Below are 22,593 nucleotides of genomic sequence, written 5' to 3' on the forward strand. Positions count from 1 at the left end.
CTCACCTCAGTCCCTGGGAAAATCATGGAGCAGGTCCTCAAGGAATCAATTCTGAAGCACTTAGAGGAGAGGAAAGTGATCAGGAACAGTCAGCATGGATTCACCAAGGACAAGTCATGCCTGATTAATTTAATTGCCTTCTATGACGAGATAACTGGCTCTGTGGATGAGGGGAAAGCAGTGGACGTGTTGTTCCTTGACTTTAGCAAAGCTTTTGACACGGTCTCCCACAGTATTCTTGCCCGAAAGTTAAAGAAGTATGGGCTGGATGAATGGACTATAAGGTGGATAGAAATTTGGCTAGATTGTCGGGCTCAACGGGTAGTGATCAATGGTTCCATGTCTAGCTGGCAGCCAGTATCAAGTGGAGTGCCCCAAGGGTCGGTCCTCGGGCCGGTTTTGTTCAATATCTTCATAAATGATCTGGAGGATGGTGTGGATTGCACCCTCAGCAAGTTTGCAGATGAGACTAAACTTGGAGGAGAGGTAGATACGCTGTAGGGTAGGAATAGGATACAGAGGACCCTAGACAAATTAGAGGATTGGGCCAAAAGAAATCTGATGAGGTTCAACAAGGACAAGTGCAGAATCCTGCACTTAGGACGGAAGAATCCCATGCACTGCTACAGACTAGGGACCAAATGGCTAGGCAGCAGTTCTGTAGAAAAGGACCTAGGGTTACAGTGGACGAGAAGCTGGATATGGGTCAACAGTGTGCCCTTGTTGCCAAGAAGGTCAATGGCATTTTGGGATGTATAAGTAGGGGCATTGCCAGCAGATAGAGGGACGTGATCGTTCCCCTCTATTCGACATTGGTGAGGACTCATCTGGAGCACTGTGTCCAGTTCTGGGCCCCACACTACAAGAAGGATGTGGAAAAATTGGAAAACATCCAGCGGAGGGCAACAAAAATTATTAGGGGACTGGAACACATGACTTATGAGGAGAGGCTGAGGGAACTGGGATTGTTTAGTCTGCGGAAGAGAAGAATGAGGGGGGGATTTGATAGCTGCTTTCAACTACCTGAAAGGGGGTTCCAAAGAGGATGGATCTAGACTGTTCTCAGTGGTAGCAGATGACAGAACATGTAGTAATGGTCTCAAGTTACAGTGGGGGAAGTTTAGGTTGGATATTAGGAAAAACTTTTTCACTAGGAGGGTGGTGAAACACTGGAATGCGTTACCTAGGGAGGTGGTGGAATCTCCTTCCTTAGAAGTTTTTAAGGTCAGGCTTGACAAAGCCCTGGCTAGGATGATTTAGTTGGGGATTGGTCCTGCTTTGAGCAGGGGGTTGGACTAGATGACCTCCTGAGGTCCCTTCAAACCCTGATATTCTATGATTAAGTGGATCGTTCCAACTTCTGCCAGAACACCAAAGGAACCTATGGATCTAGCGGGACCAGGATTGGTGCTGCCCAAGGAAGCCCTGGGCCCCCAACAGTCTATGGCTTCCAGCTAAGAGGGGAGCATAGGCCTGCCATCTCTGATGTGAGCAGACTAGGGGCAGGGCCACAGATTTATTCTCACCATTCAGCTCCAGCCTTACTCAGGATAACTGGGGATGGAAGCTGAGTTCCCTCCTTGGCCTGGCTTTCCCTGGGCACCCGCAAGGCTTCCAGCCCATCCTGCTAGGCCAGCAACAGGAATCTATGCAACCTTCTCCAGGGGCCTTACCTCTCCCATCTTCTCCATCCCACTCTCGTTGATTACGTTCATGTTCATGTCAGTGACCTCCTTGAAGAACACTTCCCGGACCTCGGCAAAACCCTGGCTTGTGGGAATCATCAGCGCCTCCAGGATGGAAGGGATATAGGGCTGCACGTGGTTTCGGACACAGATCTCTGCTTTGGGCAGCACAAAGGCTGGATGAGGAAGAGACAGGCAGACAGACAATTAGCACGGGATGGCTCCTGCTCTGGCTACCTTCGTTGCTGAGCTTTGGAGCCACCAGAAAGCCAAGCATGGTGCTCCAGATCCTAGACTACACCCTAGAAAAGGACAGGAGTTGCTCTGATCCACCCCTTCCAGGTGGTGGCCAAAAGGCTAGAGATGGAGCTGGATGAATTTATAAATGGGATGACAGAGTTGCCCGCCACAGCAGGGGACTAGACTTGAAGACCTACAAGGTCCCTTCCCATCTTACGTCCAATAAGCCTGCAACCAGAGCCCCTCTGTTTGCCATACTTGGCAGTACTCGAATGGCAATCCTCCAAGTAAAACATGTGGGGCTGAAGAGAGTGCAACTGGCAATTCAGTAGGCGGCACTCTTGGGTCAGTATTGACCCTGTTCTTCCCCCATATGGAGTATGGAGCCATGTGCTGCCAGAGATGTTGGCTTCTGTATGAGCTCCTGATACCACAGGGCTTCCTACAAACAGGAGCACTCATCTCAAAGCCCTGGTCAAATTCTAGTCTGAGTAGCTAAGTTCCATTGCTGTCAGCCCTGCCCCTGCCCTGCGCTGGCTGTGTGGTATGCTTCCCCGCCTGCCCAGCATCGTGGTACGTTAGCAGAAGCCACGTTCCACCTCAGAAGTGGCGAGAGAGTAACAGTGCAGACCTAGTTTGTAATACTTGGGATCCTTCAGGATATAAGGAGCTATGCACAGTGATCTCCTCTGTTGGAGGAAATAAGGGAAAACCACACGAAGAACAAGGGACACCGCTTTATTTGAAGGGACATTTTACGGAAGCACCATTTCCCTTGGCACATCATGTATTTTTTCCCACATGTGCACATTTCTACTGCCCTCCCGTACACGATGCAATTAGCATAAGTTTCAATTTCATGTTTAAAATGGCACTTATCAGTTTTAATACATTTCAATCTCTCTTCAAATAAGGGAGGGTGATCATCTTCGGGACAAATCAAAGAAATAAGGGATGGTGCCTCAAAATAAGGATTGCTGGAGCTAGGTGAACTAGAGAACTGCTCCAGCACTTGGCCTCTTAGCCCCCAGGCCAGGTTTCTGGCTCCCAGACTAAGAAAGCACTGCACTTTTGAACATAAGGATTTTGACTAACCCAATACAATGGGCTATTGCTGGGGGTAATCGTTTGGGCTCAAGCTCGGAAACCCAGACCCCTCCTTAGGCATCAGATCCCAAGCCTGAACATCTACACAGCTATTTTTAGTGCCGTAGGTGAGCCCAAATCTGCAAGTCCTGGGTTCTGAGACTTGGTGCCGTGGGTGAATTTTTTTTTTGCCATGTAGACATACCCAAAGGGGCAACCCATTTCCTACCTCTGATTTTGCTGGCTAAGTGTTCCTTTGATGTGATGATCTGATCCATGTCTGTGCGAATGATGCTCTCCATTCTGGGACGCTCCAGCTCACATTTGGTCACCACTGCATCATAGTGCGCCTTTATCTGGTCACAGACGAGTCTGTAGACAGCATCCGAGATCTAGAGGGGGAAGAGGAACAGCATCTTCAGCATCCTGATCCCACGGGACGTCTGAGGCTGTGCTGCCATCTGACCTTGGTGAGCCCAGGACCCTTCCTGACCTCTGTCTGCAAGGCAGCCTGCCATCTCTTTGTACCCCACGACTGAGTGCTCCCCAACCATGGATATGCAGGGACATCTGGCAATAAGCTTTCTACAGCATGCACGGGAATTATGTCTGCAGCTGCCACTAGATCCCCTAACAAGAAAAGGCGTGGCTATTTGAGATCTGCCTAACAAGTCTTGTCGTAACGCAGTGGCTGGTCAGTACATTTCAGGATTCGCTGCTTCCTGATGTCAGCAAGAGCGACGGACTCCATCCAGCTCTGAGTTTTGTTCACTCCCACCCACCCATTTCTCTTTTTAAAAACTGCTGACTTGAAGTATTTTTTTCTTTTCTACTGTACGCTTGTGGTGATTGACACTGGAATCCGTGCAGACATCTGCTATGCACCACTGTGTTCAAATGGCAGGACTCCACCGGGATCCATGCTAGCAGATCTCGGTGCAGGAGCAAAGTCTAGGATTGTAGCTCCCAAGGTTCATGAGCCTATTTTTGTTATGACTGCACAGTGCTACTGCATGTACAAGTTATTTATTGTGGCGTTTGGACGAGGAGTCTTCTGCCTGGAATTATGTCATGGTATTATTTAACACCTCTGGTCTAGAATCATGGAAACGATGGGCTGGAGGAGAACCTGAGAGATCATCAAGTCCAAGCCCCTGCACTGAGGCAGGACCAAGTAAACTAAGACCATCCCTGAGAGGTGTGTTTGTCCAGACCTCCAATGACAGGGATTCTACAACCTCTCTTGGAAGCCTCGTCCAAAGCTTAACTATCCTTATAGGTAGAAAGTTTTCCCTTACATCTAACCTGAAATCTTCCTTGCTACAGATTAAGCCCATTACTTCTTGTCCTGCCTTCTGTGGTGATGGAGAACAAATGATCCCCGTCCTCTTTATAGCAGCCCTTAACATATTTGAAGGTCTCTCTGGTCCAGACTAAACATGCCTGGTCTTTTTTTAAACCTTTCCTTAATCGGTAAGGTTTTCTAAACCTCTGATCATTTTTGCTGCCCTTCTCTGGACTCTCTCCAGTTTGTCCACAGCTTTCCTAAAGTGCGGCACCCAGAACAGGACACAGTACCGATATGATGCCTCACCAGTGTCGAGCGGGCCAAGTACTTCCCCATCAGGCGGAAATACTCAGCACTTCCTGAAAGCCAGGTCCCTTTAAAGTGTCAAGTTGTGCACCCAAAATCAGTCACTTGAGGACAAGACGCTTAGGCCAAAGTTTACACAAGGTGTTTGTGAAAGAGGCAGGAATTGAACCCTGATCTCTTCAGTACCATTCCAATGCCTTAATGGACAAGGTCACCCTTCCTCCTTAGGGCCTGTCTCATCCTCCTGCTTCTTTCACAGGAACAGCACAAGCCCTTCCCTCACCTTGGATTATTACAATGAAATAAGAATCCAATTTGATCATCAGGATTTATGCTGGAAATCTGCAATCTTCACCTTGGCTCTGGAGGACAGAACTCTTCCCCTTTCTCATGCATTAGCAAAGGGCTGCTGTGTCTGGGTGGTTAAGGCTAAGGGGCACTGTTTGTTTAAAGGAGGTTTCAGTGGAATTTTATAGAGCATCTCATGGAAACATTTCTATTGGTCTTAAAGGTTTTATAACAAGCTTGTTTGTATAAAACCATAGGTTCAGGCCAGATTTAGCCTGGGTTGGTCTAAAAATGGTTTGCTAAATATATCTTGGCCAAGCCACACTGCTGGCTTAGCTGCGTTTGCTAGGGTGTACTTCCCTCCCCGGGGGGATGGCAAGCAACACAGAAGCCGCATGTTCTGGACGTGCATTCAACCAACAGAAGGTAAGTGGGAGATTTAGAAATAGGCTGTTTACACCTATGACAGGGAGCTTGATAAAACCAGCAGTGAGGCAGACAGACAGCTCATTTCCCTGCGCCCTCGGGGAGAAGGGGGTGAATTGGGGAAGTGACTCCGAGTCACACAAGCCAGCAGGAAACAGAGTCAAGGCCCCACAACCAAGGCAAGGGGACCCATTCCAAAAGCTGTCAGAATCCAGTCCTGGATTTCCCAGCAGCCAGCCCCAATTTCTGGAGCGTGTCATCCATACAGGAACATTTCAGCCAGTTGGGCATTATTGCACCAGCCTCAAGAAGCAGCATTCACAGCCCCACGCTGCCCTCGCAGGGCCCCGGCCTCTTACCGCCGATCCCCCCCGCCCCCACCACCACACACACACACACACACTAACCTGTATCCAGAGTCTCTGCCTCTCCTGGGCCTTGCCCTTCAGCTTGGGGCTGATCATGTTTTTCAGTTCTGGGACCAGTTCCTCCATCACCAGATTGCTCAAGACCTAGAGGAGCAGAATGATGAGGCTGTTAGTGACTAGATCTCACATGGCTGTTAGCTGTCCTTCCACCGCTGGGCGCTCTCCTCTCCCTGCCTCCCGACCCGTCCCCTCTTCTTCCTTGCAGGCTGCCCGTTCCTCTGAAGATCCATTTTGTTTCCTCCTTCCCCACCCCTGTGATATGCTGCTACAGATTCTTACGTGACACCTTCCCCTGTGCATCTAATGCTTTGTTAGGTTGCTCTGGTACTTCCGTCTATATCAAGGCCCTGCATGAGGGCTCTTGACATGAAACGATCTCTCCATAACACATGCTAACGGCTTCCCTCCAGCCATTCTGAAGCACTGAGGATGCTTGGGGAAGCTAGTACTCCCTACACTTTGTTTTCTAGCAAAGAGAGCAAATCCTCTTCCGATGCCTTAGCGGCATCTGGGCCCCAGGTCCCGACAGAGCATCGGGAACAGGGTCTGTACAGGGAGCTGCTCCCTCATCCCGTGCGAGGGTCTTTCGTGGCCCAGGAGGGGCACACTGTGCCGCTCAAGTCTGAGCGGAGCGCAAGATGGCGCTCCGATTGCTAGCTAGGGTGGCTCCACCAACCCAGGAAGGCGCACGGTCTCCTGAGCAGGCCCCACTGGAGACATCCGCTGGTGGATCCATCCTGCACATCTGCAAGGACCAAAGCCAGGTTCCTGTGGAAGGGGCTGGCCGGGCGTGGTTGTGTGCCCATGGAGGACGTGTGTGTGAGAAGCCAACAAAGATGTTCTCCCGCTGCCAGACACGGGGAGCATCGAGACTAGAGCTCCGGCTCAGAGCAGCTGCTCAGGGTGCAAGCTAACCCGGCAACCACTGGACGCACTTCCCTTTGTACCTCATCCACGTTCCCACTGCGGTATGTCCCAGAGGGTTTGTGCCCCACTGCACTGGGGGGTAGGCACTGACAGAATCAGTGAGTCTCTGCTTGGCTTAGGTCCCTCCCCTCCTGGCAGTTTGGCTTGATGCCCCCTCTGCCCATTTCCTCCATGTTCAGCCTCCTGCCCACCTTCCGCTTGGCTGGGTTCCTAAACCCAGAGGTCGACCCACCCCTCCTCACCACCTTCCTAGTCCCAACAGCAGCCTCAGAACTGTTCACATGTGGGATTTTGGCACTCCTCCCACTGGCCGCCTCCGACCTGCCAAGGGGATCCTATTAAAATGCATCACACGAGTCCGTAAAGCCACATCCTTGACATCTGAGCTACAGTATTGCACAGCCTGCCAGCACCACTTCCCCCTGGGGATGCCAGCGCCCCCCTGCCGAGGATTTCTTCCCCCCTTAATCCCCCCCATCACCAGGAGATTCCACTAGACACTGGCGGGGAGGGGAGAGAGGATATTCCCCCCCTCACATTAACACTGGCCCTCCACAGTGGGAACTGTGGTATTTGCAGAGACCAGCAAGCTCCCTGAGCTGTAACCAGCCGTGGCTGGAATTCCTGCCCGGCCAGAGCAGCCTGACTCCTGTGGAATGCCCTGGGAGGGGTGCGTGTCAGAAATTACTTATTAACAAGGCACCTTCCTCTTTCTCAAGGGCAGCCAGAAGTGGTGAACCAAGGGGGTGTCAAGGGAGAGAGGAGGGGCACAGGAGCATTTGGGGTACCAATCCCTGCTTTAAGCTTGCCGGCAAGCATGCAATCTTTCTTCCCCCAAGCTTGCCCTCCATGCCAACCCACCCCAGGAGATGGTTTAAAGCCAGGTCTGCATGGAGAGCCAGATGCAGCATCTGAGCAAAGTAACTTTTGGAAGGGCATAGGCAGTAAACTCTGCCATCAAGACACTAGTTTGGGTACTAGCTTCTCTTCCCAAGTTAAGCGTCACTCTTGATGTCCGGGTAAGGTTGGAGAGTGGGGATGTCACTTGTTAAAAGGTGGCTAAAGCCGATCTTCCAAAAGAGGTTTCCTCCCTTTAGGGGGTCACTAGGACCCCAAAACGCAGCCCTGTCTGTGGAAAGGTTGAGCAGGGCCCATGAAGGCATTCAGGGTCCCCCAGGACCTCCCCATCCAGCAGACACCTTGCCACAGCAGCTCGGTGGTGAAATCCATTCATCTCTCTTTCACGCCAATACAACTCCCACCAGCAGAAAGAGAAGTCTCTACAAGAGGGAAGACGCAACTGCAAGCTGGGCTGGAGATACAGGGGGAACAGACTGCATACGACAGCACTAGGCAAAGGTGGAGGAAGGACCAGCAGCTACCAGTTATCTCTAACCTAGCATAACGTCCTCTCAGCAGTGACACAGGGCTGACACGTAAGCAGCATGCCCGTCCCAGGCTTCCCCCCCAGCCCTCTCTGGAATAGCACCATTTTCCCCGGCCTGGAGGGTTAAATGACTACGCCAGCTCTCCCCAACAGACCAGCTGCCAGAGCAAAGGCACTACGGTTTATCCCTTCGGGGGGACGTCGGATGGGCCACGCCCTGCAATGCAGCCACGCCTCAAGGCTTTGGAGCGTCTAACCCAGCAGGGGTGCCAGCTCCATTCCCTCAGCAGCTGCTTCATCTCCCAACCATGGGTAATCTCAATACATTCAGGAGGCTGATTTGGAGGCGCCAAACCACCCCCCTTCTGGCTGGGGTCAGGTTATTGTGGGAGAAGCAGCTCTGGGCTGGGGGACCCCTCTCGCCCTCACCTGGACCTCGTTGCCACAGAGCATGTCCCAAGTGCCGTACTGCTCCTTCGACTGCCGGTACATGCGGACAGCATCCGTAAAGGCTGGAGCCTCCACCTTGGAGTCCTCTGGGATCCCTGAAGGAGAGAGAGAGGTGCGGGGGGTTATTTAGGTTGCGAGGGGTGGAAGAGAGAAAACCACAGCAGATTATCCTGTGATGCACTCACAGCTTCTGTTAAACTTTTGTCCTTCACATTAGTTCCAGGTTTCAGAGTAGCAGCCATGTTAGTCTGTATCCACAAAAAGAACAGGAGGACTTGTGGCACCTTAGAGACTAACAAATTTATTTGAGCATAAGCTTTCGTGAGCTACAGCTCACTTCATCGGATGCATTCAATGGAAAATACAGTGGGGAGATTTATATACATAGAGAACACGAAACAATGGGTGTTACCATACACACTGTAGCAAGAGTGATCAGGTAAGGTGAGCTATTATCAGCAGGAGAGCGGGGGCACCCTTTTGTATTGATAATCAAGGTGGGCCATTTCCAGCAGTTGACAAGAACATGTGAGGAATAGTAGGGGGGGAATAAACATGGGGAAATAGTTTTACTTTGTGTAATGACCCATCCACTCCCAGTCTCTATTCAAGCCTAAGTTAATTGTATCCAGTTTGCAAATTAATTCCACTTCAGCAGTCTCTCATTGGAGTCTGTTTTTGAAGTTTTTTGTTGAAGAATTGCCACTTTTAGGTCTGTAATTGAGTGATCAAAGAGATTGAAGTGTTCTCCGACTGGTTTTTGAATGTTATAATTCTTTGACATCTGATTTGTGTCCATTTATTCTTTTACGTAGAGACTGTCCAGTTTGGCCAATGTACATGGCAGAGGGTCATTGCTGGCACATGATGGCATATATCACATTGGTAGATGTGCAGGTGAACGAGCCTCTGACGGTGTGAATGATGTGATTAGGCCCTATGATAGTGTCCCCTGAATAGATATGTGGACACAGTTGGCAACGAGCTTTATTGCAAGGATAGATTCCTGGGTTAGTGTTTTTGTTGTGTGGTTGCTGGTGAGTATTTGCTTCAGGTTGGGGGGCATCCGTAACTTTTTACGTTAGTTCCACATTTCCTTCCCCTGCCATGACACACGCTGACAGGGACGGCAGCCCTTGCGGGGAGCTCACAGCCAGTAATCTGACACAATTCCCTGGGACTGGAGTAGCGGGAGCTCCCTGCTCCAGCCAGAGCTCCAAAGCACCTTCAGGGACGAAAAGTGCCATGTAAGGCTAATTGAGATGGGCCTGGACCAAAACCCCAGATCCAAATACCCCCAAAAGCCCTGGGGACATTTCAGATCTGGAGCTAAAATGTGGCTGCCTTATATTGTTCCCCATACTGCCTCCAAGCGGCAAGAGAATCGATATAGGGCACCATACACCACCACCACTGTAATTTGACAAGGGGGATCCCACAGCACAAACAGGGGAGGAGGAGACAAAGTAGGTGCATGGGCATTGCCAGAAAGATTTCCTACTGGCATCAAGTAACTAAACACCCAGCTAGACCTAGCCCACCCCATGAGAGCTCTCCCGAGGCCCAGGGTTAGACAGACACCTAGAGCACTGGGCAGCGCAAGCCACAGGAAGGGAAGTCGAAAGGAAATTAGTGACCAATCGTGGGGAGGCGGGGAGGGAAAGGAGAGAGTGGGTTTAAAAAAAAGAAAAGTATGAGGCAGTGGATGAGTCATGGGCAGCATGAGGTTCCCAGCCAAACCCAGTGAGGGAGGTGGGGACATTGCAGCTTGCTCCACTTCCACTGAGATTTTGTCTCCATGATTCATAGCAGCAGACACCACAGGGCAGACCACGGGACAAGAAGAGGACTAGTTGATGGGGGGTGGGCTGGCAGGGAGTCCATCTTTTTCCATGACCTCCTCCCATCCCTGGAAACCAGAAGCAACATCTGTAGACGGTTGTTCATGCAGGGAAGGGACTGGGGTGGTTAACTCGGGGGGGGGGGAAACAGGGGTTAGCTGGAGTTTGAGAGGTACCAGGCTGAGGGTAGAGAGTTCTGGGAACTGGTTTTCATAACCCATTGCAACACCCAGATACCCAAGGAAAGGACGCGCTGGCGCGAATCTTCCCAGAGCTATTGACCGATGCTCCAAGCAGCTGAACCAGCCCTGGAGCTGTGGAAGGTGAGAGAAGTGAGGGTGCTGGGGGGACAAATTGGCTGGTTGCCAAGCATTCCATGCCAAGTACAGGGGTGCCATTAACCCTGCCCTGCCTCTCTGCAGTCTGCACTGGGAGCTGCAAGTCTGGAACTCATATGCCAGGAAGCGGGGCGGGGAGTTCACCTCTGGGTAGCAAAGACGTCAGATGCCTGATGCATTAGACTGCATGTGTACTTCCCTTCTGGCTGCCTTGGCCAGCCATAGAAGGACTGCAGGATGTGACTGGGACTCCACACAAAGTCTGGGTCTCTGCAGTCTCTGGCCAGGCAGAGCTGAGCCTCCAAGTGCTTGCTGCAAGCCGGCTCTGCCTGTGTGAAATCCTGAAAAGCAGCCTCTCTTCTACTCTGCCCCCGCTGCATCGTGTGCCAGTTACAGTTGCCAGAGCACGGAATCCGGGCAGTCACAAATGCAGCAGCGGGATTCTTAGGGCAGTTGAACTGGGGAAAGGACCAGAGGCCACAGCTAGGGAAATGGAGGAGAAGAGGATAAAACAACTCCGGTGTAGATAGAAGGAAGCAAACACACAGAGACACACAAAATGCAGATCAGTAATTCCCACCTGACAATACACGGAACAGCAGCAGCTTTCAGAGTGCTAAAGCAGAGGCTAGGACCTTGGCCAAGAAGAGGAGCCAGTGTAGGGTCAGCTCAGTATCATGTAACGTTCGTGCGTCGTGCCAGCGTGTTCCCGGCACTTTTCACAGAGACTAAAGCAGCAGGGTAGAATCCTGGCCCCACAGAAGTCAGCGGGAGCTTTGCCATTGTGCGAGAAATCCTAGCTGTGCTAAAGTCAGCCTCTGCCCCAAGAAGCATACACTGAGTACCCAATAAAGCCTTTAATCAGGGGCAGAAGGAGACACTTGCCCTGGTAAGACAAGGGGGACAACTCAGACTTTAAGGCCAGAAGGGACCATCACGAACATCTCGTCTGACCTCCTGCACATTGCAGGCCTCAGAACCTCACGCACTCACTCCTGTAATAGACCCCCAACCTCTGCCTGAGTTACTGAAGTCCTTAAATATCTATTTAAAGACTTCAAGTTATATTTACTTGCGTTCAGACCAGCAAGTGACCCATGCCCCATGCTGCAGGGGAAGTTGAAACCCCGCCAGGGTCTCTGCCAATCGCATCGGGGGCGGGGGGAAATTGCTTCCTAACCCCAAATATGGCCATCTGTTAAGAGGAATCAGCCTTCTTAGGGATACAGATCTGAGCACCTGATGGAGCTCAATGGCCCAACAGATGTGGATTCAGATTCTAGGACAGATTCAAAGTGCATTAGTGTCCTGTGTGGTTTCTAAAGTACTCTCAGACCAGAAACTCCAAGTCACCAGCCTTGCTGTAATACCCACAGACACGGGTTTGGAACAGGACCAGGACCAAAACTACAACAGTTTCCAACATGTTACTGCTTCACATAACACCCCCCCTTCAGGGCTCTGTGGGTCCAACTTTGCTCGTGAAGCCACCAGTAGCCCTTAGATGGAATTAGAACCCCATAGGTTTCAATCTAGATTGGGAGGCAGGGCTAGAGCACCGGACTGAGTTTATTCCTGGCACAGACACTGGCCTGCTAGGTGACTTTGGGCAAGTCAATTCACCTCCCTGCCTCAGTTTCCCCATCTGTAAAATGGGGATATCAATACTGACTTCCTTCATAAAGTGCTTTGAGATCTACTGATGAAGAAAGCCATATAAGAGCCGAGAATTATTATTTCCACAAAGCCAGGCCATCATTGTTAGGGCCCTACCAATTTCACGGCCATGAAAAATGTGTCAGGGACTGTGAAATAAGCCCTTCCCCAGGAAATCTGATCTCCACCATGCTGCTGGGAGCAACCTAGCTGAGGGCTCCTAGCTGCGAGTCCCAGCCACGCTGGGGAAGGACAGGACTTGTCCTTCCCCCGTATGGACGCTCTCGGGGGTGGGGTGTTGGGCGCAGCCCCAGAGGTTCCTGCAGCTGGAGGAGGTGGGTCTGATCTCCCACCGAGAGCACAGGGACTAGCAGCTAGGAGCCCTTGGCTGGGGCGCTCCCAGCAGCACGGGTGAGATCAGACCCATCTCCACGAATCTCCTACGGCTGCAGGAGTCTCAGCAGCTGCCACCTTCAGATCCCAGCTCTGAAGGCAACACAGAAGTGAGAGTGGCAATCCCATGACCCCCATATAACAGGTTTGTGACACTGACACACCCACACCCACACACACACACACCCCATGGTGGCCCCCTTTTGGGTTGTGACCCCCGCAGTTACAACAGCCTGAAATTTAGATTTAAACATCAGAAAACATGAAATTTACCAATTTTGCAATCCTATGACTGTGAAATTGACCCGAATGGGCCGTGACTTTGGTAGGGACCTAGGCATGGTGATATCTGGGTGCTGCTCTTATTACAAGCAACCAAGAAATGCTCAGGCCAAGATTATTCCCTTGGGTGGTCACAGACACGGCTGTCTACAACAGTAGCAGTATCTTATGCAAGGATACAGCCAGGGACCTGTTCCACTGTTACTACTCGGAGGGAGAGCTAAATCCACTGAAACAGTTCCGAGCAAACAAAAGCAAATTCCTTTAGAAGTGTTTTGAAGCAACAACTGTCATAAACGGAGGAATGCAAAAAGGGGGTCAGTTTTATATTAAATTTAGTAGCAAAAAAAAAAAAATCCTAAAAATCTTTGACGTTAGACTCCACTGGTCCTTGCCATTTCTAAAATTTGACTTTAATGTTAAGTCCCTACGTAAAAATGGCAAGTACTCAATGCATCCTGCTTCTCAGGTGTCAGACCTACCTGCAAAAAACCAGTTTATTTACTTTCCATTCCAGTTAGCCCTGCAGAGCCAGCTGGAAAGTCCTGTGACTCATGCATCAACACCAAAATTGCTAACTTAGCAGCTACTGCAAGAATCTCTGTTCCGATCTGTAAGCCAGGGAGAACCTTGCTGTATATTCACACCCCAGGAAGCATATGATGGGTTGGCAGTTAAGAGAGGGGAAGAGAAATCACAAGGTATTTTTGCTTGTGTGTTGAGCATTTATCTGGAGCGTGGGCAGCATAAACATGGGAAACCACAATGCCGTTTTTTAATCAAGGGAATTTCAAGATAATCTTATTGAAACGCAGCTAAAAGATTTAAGACCATAAGGGGCCATAACAATCATGTCGTTTGATCTCCTGCAGAGGACTGACCGGAGACCCGCCCCGGAGAGTCCTGGGCTATCTATCGCCTTTAGAAATTCATTCGGTTACTGGAATCTTTGGTTTTATTTGTAATAAAGCCAGGTCACCAGTGCAGCTGTGGCATGTTTAAATGTGTGCCCCTTTAATGCACTAACTAGCCTCTCCCTTCCAGTGATTGAGGTTCACAAGACAATACAGGTCAGCAGCAAAGCAAGCTGGACGGGCAGCCGCCTACTCCCGCACGTGGGTGTTTGGCCAGACTTACCGCCCCGGTAAGTGCACGTGGCAATCTGACCAGGAACGGAGTAGCCAGGGATGTTGTGCGTCAGAAAGCTGGACAAGGCGGAGGAAGTGTGTGCCACACCTGTTCAGAAATGGATGTGTTCTAAGCAGCAGCCGCCTTCCAGGTAGAATTTGCTAATTAGCCCCAAAGAATGCTGGGTAAAAGCGATCCCCTTCCATTGTGTAGCTCCCACCTCCAGGCAGATCTTACTCCAGCTGCGGCCAGGGCCACACAAAGGCCTCTGGGGGCCTGGGGCAGAATCTGAAATGGAGACCACTGCCCCCTGCACTGTCAAAAACATTACTACGGATGGGATACCCGGAGGGGAGTTGTAGAGAAAGACTGCTGAGCGTGCATCCTACACTGGTGGCTCCTGTCCCGTGGGGCTAGCCCCAGCATCCCGCTCAGCCACCTGGGGCGTGGTGTCACAGTGCCACTCAGGTTTGGCTCGGCCCCCAAACGCACATGGCCCCATGCACCAGGCTGCAATGCCACACATTCAAATTTGGCCCAGCAGCTCTTCATCATGACAGGACAAAGGGACGGCCCGGCCAAACCTGCATGGTGCTGCAATCCAAGCACCAGGTCGCAATGCCATTTGGTTTGGGGACTCTCTCAAACCAAAGTGGCAGGGAGGGTCGGGGGGGACTGTGGGGGGGGAACTGCCCCTTTCGTCTCCCACCCAACCCTGGCTGCAGCTAAGTAAATGTGGAGTAAGACACACCCTTTCCTCCAGCCCGAGGTCTGTAAGTAATCCTCCTGCACTGGTAAGTGCCAGAAACAGGTTTGGCCGAGCAAAACTGGGTGGGGTTTGTCCCCATCTCACAAAAATGTGATATTTTGAAAATGTCTCTGCCACGGATCAGGATAAAAAGTAAAAAATATCAAAAACTTTCAAATGAAAAAATTCAAAAAAAGCTCAGTTGGAGTTAATCAGAAGGTTTCTTTTAGACCATTTCTACAAAACCCCCCATTTTTGACCCTTTCACATTCAGAATTTTTGTTTTGCTGTAAATTAGCTTCAATTTCTTAACAAAAAGCAGATTTGAATTGGAAAACTGGATTTTTTTTATTTCAAAAGCATCAAAACAAGAGACGATTTCCCAACTTTTTCAACTAAAGAAAGTTAACCAGAACAGACCCTTTCCTGCAAGACGGTTCAGTCTTGACAAATATGCATTTTTGGATGAAAAATGCTTCAGCAAAAAAATCAGCTGTATCGACAAGTTTGCCAGCAGCCCCTCTCCACAACTCAGCAAGGTTCTTACTGCCGGCTGCTTCGCAGCAGAGGGTCGGTTTTGTTTCTCCTATTAAGATTGCCCAGACCAGCGTGGAATAAATGATTAAAGAAAAAAAAAAACCCTCTTTGTTACTAATGGGGAACAGTTCCTCTTTCGTTAGCAGCTGCTAATGATGGATCTTGGTCTCTCTCCAGTTATGCTTTTGTGTCTGGTTGGCAATTTTCCCTAAATCAAGGGAAAGTGGAAAAAGCCTAGGATAACGTGGGGGTGTGCACATGTATGCAGAACAGGGGAACAAACCCCAGGGCTAAGTGCCTGGAGTGCAGCTCATGTAGCTGGATGGTCTTGCGGGTTAAATCAGACCAGGCCCATGGCCTTGCAGGCTGAGCCTAGATCCAAAGTCTGCAGCTCCAGAGCTAGTAAACCCAAGTTTATTAGCTCTGGTTGTTGGACGTCTCCCAGCACTATGAGGAACCCTAAGGTCCTCACCTTTTGAAGTAGGCCAGGCTGATTGGACCTAGGACAACGCTGCCTGCTGTCCGCCTCCCCCATCCCCCCCCAGTTACGTATCCACCAGCGATGGAAATTCTTCACTGTGGGGCTGGATTAGGGAGGCGGTATCAAGCTGTCAGAGCAGACCAGTTAATGAGCATTGATTACAGCAATGCACCTGCCTGGCCAGCTAGCTCCCCAGTGTTCCCCTTCCCCCTTGGCTTAGGGCCCCGAGAGAGACCATGGAACAGAGGGCCTTTGTCAGTGGGGCAGAGCACGAAGAACAGCACTAGGTGGGAAAGGAATTCCAGAGTGGGGTGTGTGTGATAAGGGTTGCCAACTTTTTAACCACACAAAACTGAACACACTAGCCCCGCCCCCGCCGTGAGACCCCGCCTCCTGCTCACTACAGTCCCCCTCCCTCGGTGGCTTGCTCTCCCCCCCCCCACTCACTTTCACTGGGCTGGGGCAGGGGCGTGGGCTCGGGGGTGCGAGCTGGGTATGAGGGGTTTGGGGGTTGTGGCTGAAGGATTCGGAGTGTGGGAGGGGGCTGCAGGTTGAGGCAGGGGGTTGGGGTGCAGGAGGAGGTGAGGGCTCTGGGCTGGGGCCAGGGATGAGGGGTCTGAGGTGCAGGATGGGGCTCCAGGTTTGGGGAGGAGCCTCAAGGTTGGGGCAGGGGACTGGGATGCGGACTTTCCTCGGCTCCTGGTCAGCAGGGCTAAGGCAGGCTGCCTGCCTGTCCTGACACTGCGTTGCACATGCCCCGGAAGCAGGCAGCAGGTCTGGCGCTAGTAGGCTGGGGGGCCAGGAGGCTCCACGCGCCAATCTCACCCACAGGCACCACCCGCCCCCCCAGCTCCCATTGGCCTGGAACCAGCCAATGGGAGTGTGGAGATGGTGCTCAGGGTGGGGGCAGTGCGCAGAGCTCCATGGTACCCCTACCTAGGAGCCGGACCTGCTGGCCGCTTCCAGGGCACAGTGCGGTGCCAGGACCGGTAGGGACTAGCCTGCCTTTGTGCTGCAGCACTGCCGACTGGACCTTTAATGGCCCGGTCGGCGGTGCTGATGGAGCCACCAGGGTCTCTTTTTGACCGGGTGTTCCTGTCAAAAACAGGACACCTGGTCACCCTAGGTGTGACTGATAGCCTTTCCCCTGCAGAGCTGCTTAATGAGCAGCAAATTCCAGCCTGGCCCCAGGAGGAAACGCCAGAAGAGAGGGTGAGTGCGGAAAGGGTGTGGAGAGATGCATATAAACACCATAGTGTGTCTGTGCCAGCAGGACCTCACCCCACACACAGTCCTGCCAGCTCTCCATTCCCAACCTGCAGAGGCCTGCGACGGAGCTAAGCTCTGCCTTGCAGGGACCTGTCGGAGCATGAACCGGGGGAGCTGGGATGGAAAATTTAAAAAGCAGCTAATATCTGTTGAGTCAAGAGGGGAGGAGGAGCTCTGAGCACCTCTATCCCTGGCAGAACAAGTGCAAGGAGACACCAGTGCGGATTACAAAGGCTGAACTCTGACCCACAATGTCTTAAAGGGAAAGGGACCTGTTTGTTCAGCTAAGACTGGAAAGCCGACGACAATGTTCTTCTGAGTGGGATGTCTGGCAGCTGTACATAAGAGACAGTCCTTACACAAGCGGACAATCTAAGCAGACAAAGGGTGGGAGGGGAAAACCCAGAGCCACAGGCAGGGAAAGTGACTTGCCCAGAATTGCACAACAGGTCATTGGCAGAGCTGGGAACAGAGCCCCCATCACCTGGCTCCTGGTGCAGTTCTGTATCGGCTAGGCCATACTGCCCCTCCTGGCCCACCATCTTCTGGAAGAGGAGCAAGTGTCTGAATCCCCAGCCTGCCCATAAGCTCTGCTGAGAGGTGTTTTCTGTTGATGAAAACGGCTATGGAACGCTTCACAGAGTAAAATCAAATCAACGATTTAGTGCCTAGGTAGCAGTTCTACTAGTGATGGGGAATTTCAGGACTCCTGGAGGCGGGTGCGAATCTCGCTCCAAGTACGGGGATATTATTTGCAGCTCTCTGGCAGCCAGACCTCTGATGGGGTGGGCACTTGTTTGAAACAATGGGAATGCTCCTGCAGTTTAGACGGGAAGCTCTGTGGGTCAGGAACCGTATCAGGTGCATTTCTCTGTCCTGGCATTCTCCAATATAAACACATTGCAATGGGTGTATTTAACACCAAAAAACCCTCTACCAAAACAAGACACTCCACTACACACGCTTCTGCCTTTGTGGAGAAAAGAGAACAAACACATGACAGAAGCGTAGTCACGGAATTTACTGCACTGCTGGTAGGCGCTCAGATACCACGGTGGTGGGCACGGTATAAAAACCTTTATAGAATAAAACAGGGACAGCACCTGGCTGGCTGATGGCTCTAAAGAGAGTTTTATATGGACTACCATGAGGCTAACGGGCACAGTACTGCTGGAGGTAGCTACTTGTATGTGAGGCAAGAAACAGAGGCCCTGACCACCAGGGGTCATTAAGGATTGAGCGAAGCTTACAAGTAGGGGGCACTGGTCCTGGCTGGACTACTTATAGCAGAGATCCCCAAACTGTGGGGAGCAGAGGAATGTTGGGGGGGGTGCGGCGGTGCCCAGGCCAGTCCCCACCAGTGGCAGGAAGGGAGCCCCTCCCAGCCCGACAGCACTCCCAGCTCTGCTCTGGCCCTGGTCCCAACCCCCAGCCCTGACTGTGGTCTGGCTGCGGCTGTGCACCTGGTCCCGGTCCCAGACCCGCCCGCAGTTGCGGCCCTGCTCCCGAACCTGAGAGCCACAGCCCCGCTCCCAGCCCTGGCTCCAGAGGGCCATAACCCTGAAAAGTTCAGGGACCACTGATCTATAGCAAGGCAGGGTTACGTTCTGCCTCCCTGGCTGGCGGAAGCACGGTGCTCTTTGCTCATGGGCGTGCAGCCCCTGCTGGTATCGATGTAACACCCACGATGCGGGGGTGAGATGACGTTCATCCCAGTTTGTGAATAAATTGCGGGGCTGTAAAACGCTTCAAGGCTCATGAAAGGCGCATGAGCTGCTCCTAAAGCAACTAATTCAATTACACAGTAGCACTGATTCTCAGCTTGCCTTTCCAGCAACCACCAGCCCACCCAGCTCCCCCTCCCCTGAGACCAAGTGCCACAACACCCTGCCAGAGCATGGAGACAGCTGGGTGGGGGTGGGGGGAGAGGGGTGAGTGACAGGAAAGTGGCTCTTTAAGACTGAGCTTTGATCCGTTTAATTACCCCTTTGGGGTAGAAAATAATAATTAAATCTCGAGGAGCGGCTTGCCTTTAACGAGCGCTTTCCTAGCTGGTTCACACATTGTTGACGATTGAAACACTTTGTAACCTAGTGTTTAAACTCCCTCCCTCGCAGCAAGCCCTGGCTCCCCTTGGTCAGTTCCTGTGCCTGGTGATGGGCCTTTGGCACAGGCTCAAGGGCCACATGCCGGGGGGTGCTGGGGGGGGGTCCAGGAAAGAGCACAGAGCCAGCTGAGCTTCTAAGCCAGCTCTCTCCTGGACTGTAGGTCAAGGACTTCAGACAACCTGTCCCCACCCAGCGCCGCCCCACCAGTCCCCCCAGGTGCAAGTCAGTCTCTCTCCTCCTGCACTTTAACCCTTCTGGGATCTGAACTCCATATAATCACAGGTCTCACTCCAAAGTTGGTGCTGAAGAGCAGAGGTACCTATGGGCCCCCAAACCTAGAGGTCCTAGGCCCTTACCAGCTGGTCAGGTTCTGGGGAAAAGGAAGGAATCTCTTCCCCCTGCCCCAAGTCACCCAGCAGATTCCTCACCCTGACGCTTAACAGCGCCATTCAATATCTGGACCTCACAGGGGTTTTTTATCTCTTCTAAGCCTGGAGTCCAGACAATGGCAGGCCAACTAGTCCTGCTTTCTTCTCTGACTCTCACCCCCTCCACAGCTCCTGAGGTCACCTTTCAAGGGAAAGGTGGTTGGTCTGGACAATGAAGTGCAGAACTCCATGTGGTTCAGCTCCTGTCTGAGCACAGGATGCTAGTTCTGGCATCACTTAGGGCAGTGGCAGCTGGCTTAAAGGAAAAGCGGGTCCAGTTGGCAGATGCCTTAAGATGTGTTCAGTAAATCCTGAAAAGGCTGCCACGGTCCTGGTGATTGTGGGGCTGTGGCCATAGGCGTCGACTCCGTGGGTGCTCCAGGATTGGAGCACCCTTGGGGAAAAACTGGTGGGTGCTCTGCACCCACCGGCAGCCAAGCTCTCTGCCCCACCTTGCCTCAGCTCACCTCACCTCTGCCTCCTCCCCTGAGTGCACTGTGTCCCCACTTCCCCTCCCAAGCCTTGTTGCCGCAAAACAGTTGTTTTGCAGCATAACAAGCTGTGGGAGGGAGAGGGAAAGAGTGGGAATCCGGCGTGCTCAGGGGAGGAGGTGGGGAAGAGGCGGGACCGGGGCGGGGATTTGGGGAAGGAGTCCAATAGGGGCAGGGAGGGGGCGGAGTTGGGGCGGGGACCTTGGGGAAGGGGTTGGAATGGAGGCGGGGCAGGGGTGGAGTCAGGGCAGGGTTGGGGGGGTCAAGCACTCACTGGTGCCAGGAGAAGTTGGCGCCTATGGTTGTGGCAATAACGGGGTAGACTCCTCATTTGTGCCCTGGCCTTTCATCCCTACCCTCTGGATCTCACCAGTTGCCACCCAGATTTTGGACCTTTCACTGTGTCCAACTTCAGATCAAAAGTACCGAGTGAAAAGGTGGGTGTCTCAACTGCCACACCTGCAAACTCAGTCTGGGATCCAAAAGCCAAGCTGGGTCCTTTCTGGCATGAAAAGCACGTGAGATTCTGCCATCTGAAGTTAGTCAGCCATTCAGGCTCTGTATGAATCCAGCTTGCTGTGTTAACTCTGCAGAGCAGACAGGAATGAAAGTAGTAACATCCCACCTACCTTATTGTACCCAATCAAGTCAGCAGACGTGGCTTTTAATACACAGTGGCAGATCAGAGGAGTAAGATGGGGCCCCCAATCAGTGTCACTGTTTACACCAGGCTCTCATGTTAAGTGTCTTTCCATTAATGAGGCTGTCAGATCCTGCTAAATCTGGAGCCACGAGAGCCACCCCCCCGCAACTCTGTCTCAAGTGAGAAAACAGCCATTTCATCCAAAGCAGCAGCAAGCACAAGCTACTATCACAGGGCAACTAGAAGAACCCAGAAATATGCCAGCCAGCCTCTGACAGTTCTGGAAATTACTCATTTCCTTTCAAAACAGTTTTGCTTACGAAGGTGTTTTCTCAAGGTCAGTGGGGACATTTGCATGAAGATACTTGGTTTAAACTTGTGTCAGATCTGCCAACTTACCCAACCTCTCCCCAACGCCCCTTTTCATCTTCTGTTAACACTGCAGACCCAATGCGGGGAGAGTAATCGATTCCATCTGGACTCATGGATCAACCTCCTCCTGTCCAACAGCCAAAAACATCCCACCACCCTACCTCAAGCAAAGTTTTACCCCAGAAGAGAGGAACCAGAGACTCCATAGAGCCCCCTAGGGACTTGGTTACTGCTCTTGATTTTACATGGAGGATGCTCAGATACTGCAGCGACGGGCAGCCATATGGAATGACCCAGTAAGATCCAGTTGCAGGGTTAAAATTCTTACACCACTGGGGCTGCAAGCATGCATCCACAGATTGAACACCGACATGGCCGGCAGGGTCTGTATTAGCATGAGGAAGGAAGCCCCCGGGCTTGACTCAGCTCCCAGGATTTCTTATTTAGATTGCAATATCGCCCAGGAGGGCCAGTCGTGGCCCAGAACCTCATTGCGCCGAGCGCTGAATGCACACACAAGAATACACGCGCAGGATGGCCATTTAGCAAACACAAAGTGCTTTACTTTTAAGCAGAGCCCGTTTGACACGGAAACAGCAGAGACTCAAAGAAACCTGGAACCCCTCGATGGCATGTCCTAAGAGGATAGGCTTCTCAGGGCCAGACTGCACTTGGGGAAGGAACAATTTGGATCTTGCATGTATTGCTAGAAACACCACAGCATTCACACCAGGCGATGGGGAAGGAGGAGAACAAGACTCACAACGTCCAATCTCTTGGTAGGAGACCGCAAGCCCTGCGCTTACCATTGTTGCAGTGTCGCACGCAGTCCTGGAACACCGCTCGCCACTTGTCCTGCTCCTTGCCGGTCATCACGCAGAAGTAGTAGTGACGGGAGTACGGGTGCCAAAGGATGAGAGGAAACTGGGTGGGGCACTTGAGGATCGGGGCATTGCCGGATTTGGGGGTTGTCCCTGATGAAAGAAGAGAGACCTCAAGTCACGGGCATGTGCTAGAAACACCGCTTGGAACTGGTCAGGCAGGAGGCCCACATTCTGGATCCAAATGCACGTCATGGGTGAAAGGTGTTAGACTGCGTGCCACGGAGATCGACAGCCTCCACAGCCCGGCCACAGAATGGCTTCCTGCACTGCCCCACTAAGGGGGCTCAACCCAGACCCATCATATGGGATGTGAGGGGAGGCCAGTCTCCAGGGGCCACTCAGTCTACTGCAGAGACTGCCGGTAAGGGGCCAGTTAGCACTAAGTGGGTGCTGCTACTGGACCAGATTCTCTCTGTCTCACAAAGCCCTGCCCATACCAGACTGCATTTTAATCCAAGACGGAATATTTCCTCTTCTCTCATT

At 51.9% G+C, this 22,593-nt stretch overlaps 1 protein-coding gene across 1 annotated transcript in view; it reads right to left on the minus strand.

The window, feature by feature from the left end:
- The window catches only part of NIBAN2 (niban apoptosis regulator 2), a 100,701-nt gene that overhangs the window by 10,536 nt on the left and 67,572 nt on the right, over positions 1-22,593 (minus strand). The window contains exons 5-9 of the mRNA XM_038374885.2: positions 22,033-22,200; positions 8,491-8,606; positions 5,727-5,831; positions 3,241-3,403; positions 1,674-1,861 (exon numbers count right to left, since the gene is read on the minus strand). Coding sequence (XP_038230813.1) covers positions 1,674-1,861; positions 3,241-3,403; positions 5,727-5,831; positions 8,491-8,606; positions 22,033-22,200 — 740 coding nt within the window. The remainder of the gene's footprint in view (positions 1-1,673; positions 1,862-3,240; positions 3,404-5,726; positions 5,832-8,490; positions 8,607-22,032; positions 22,201-22,593) is intronic.

Source organism: Dermochelys coriacea, chromosome 16, assembly GCF_009764565.3.
Source record: "Dermochelys coriacea isolate rDerCor1 chromosome 16, rDerCor1.pri.v4, whole genome shotgun sequence".
Lineage (NCBI taxonomy): Eukaryota > Metazoa > Chordata > Testudines > Dermochelyidae > Dermochelys > Dermochelys coriacea.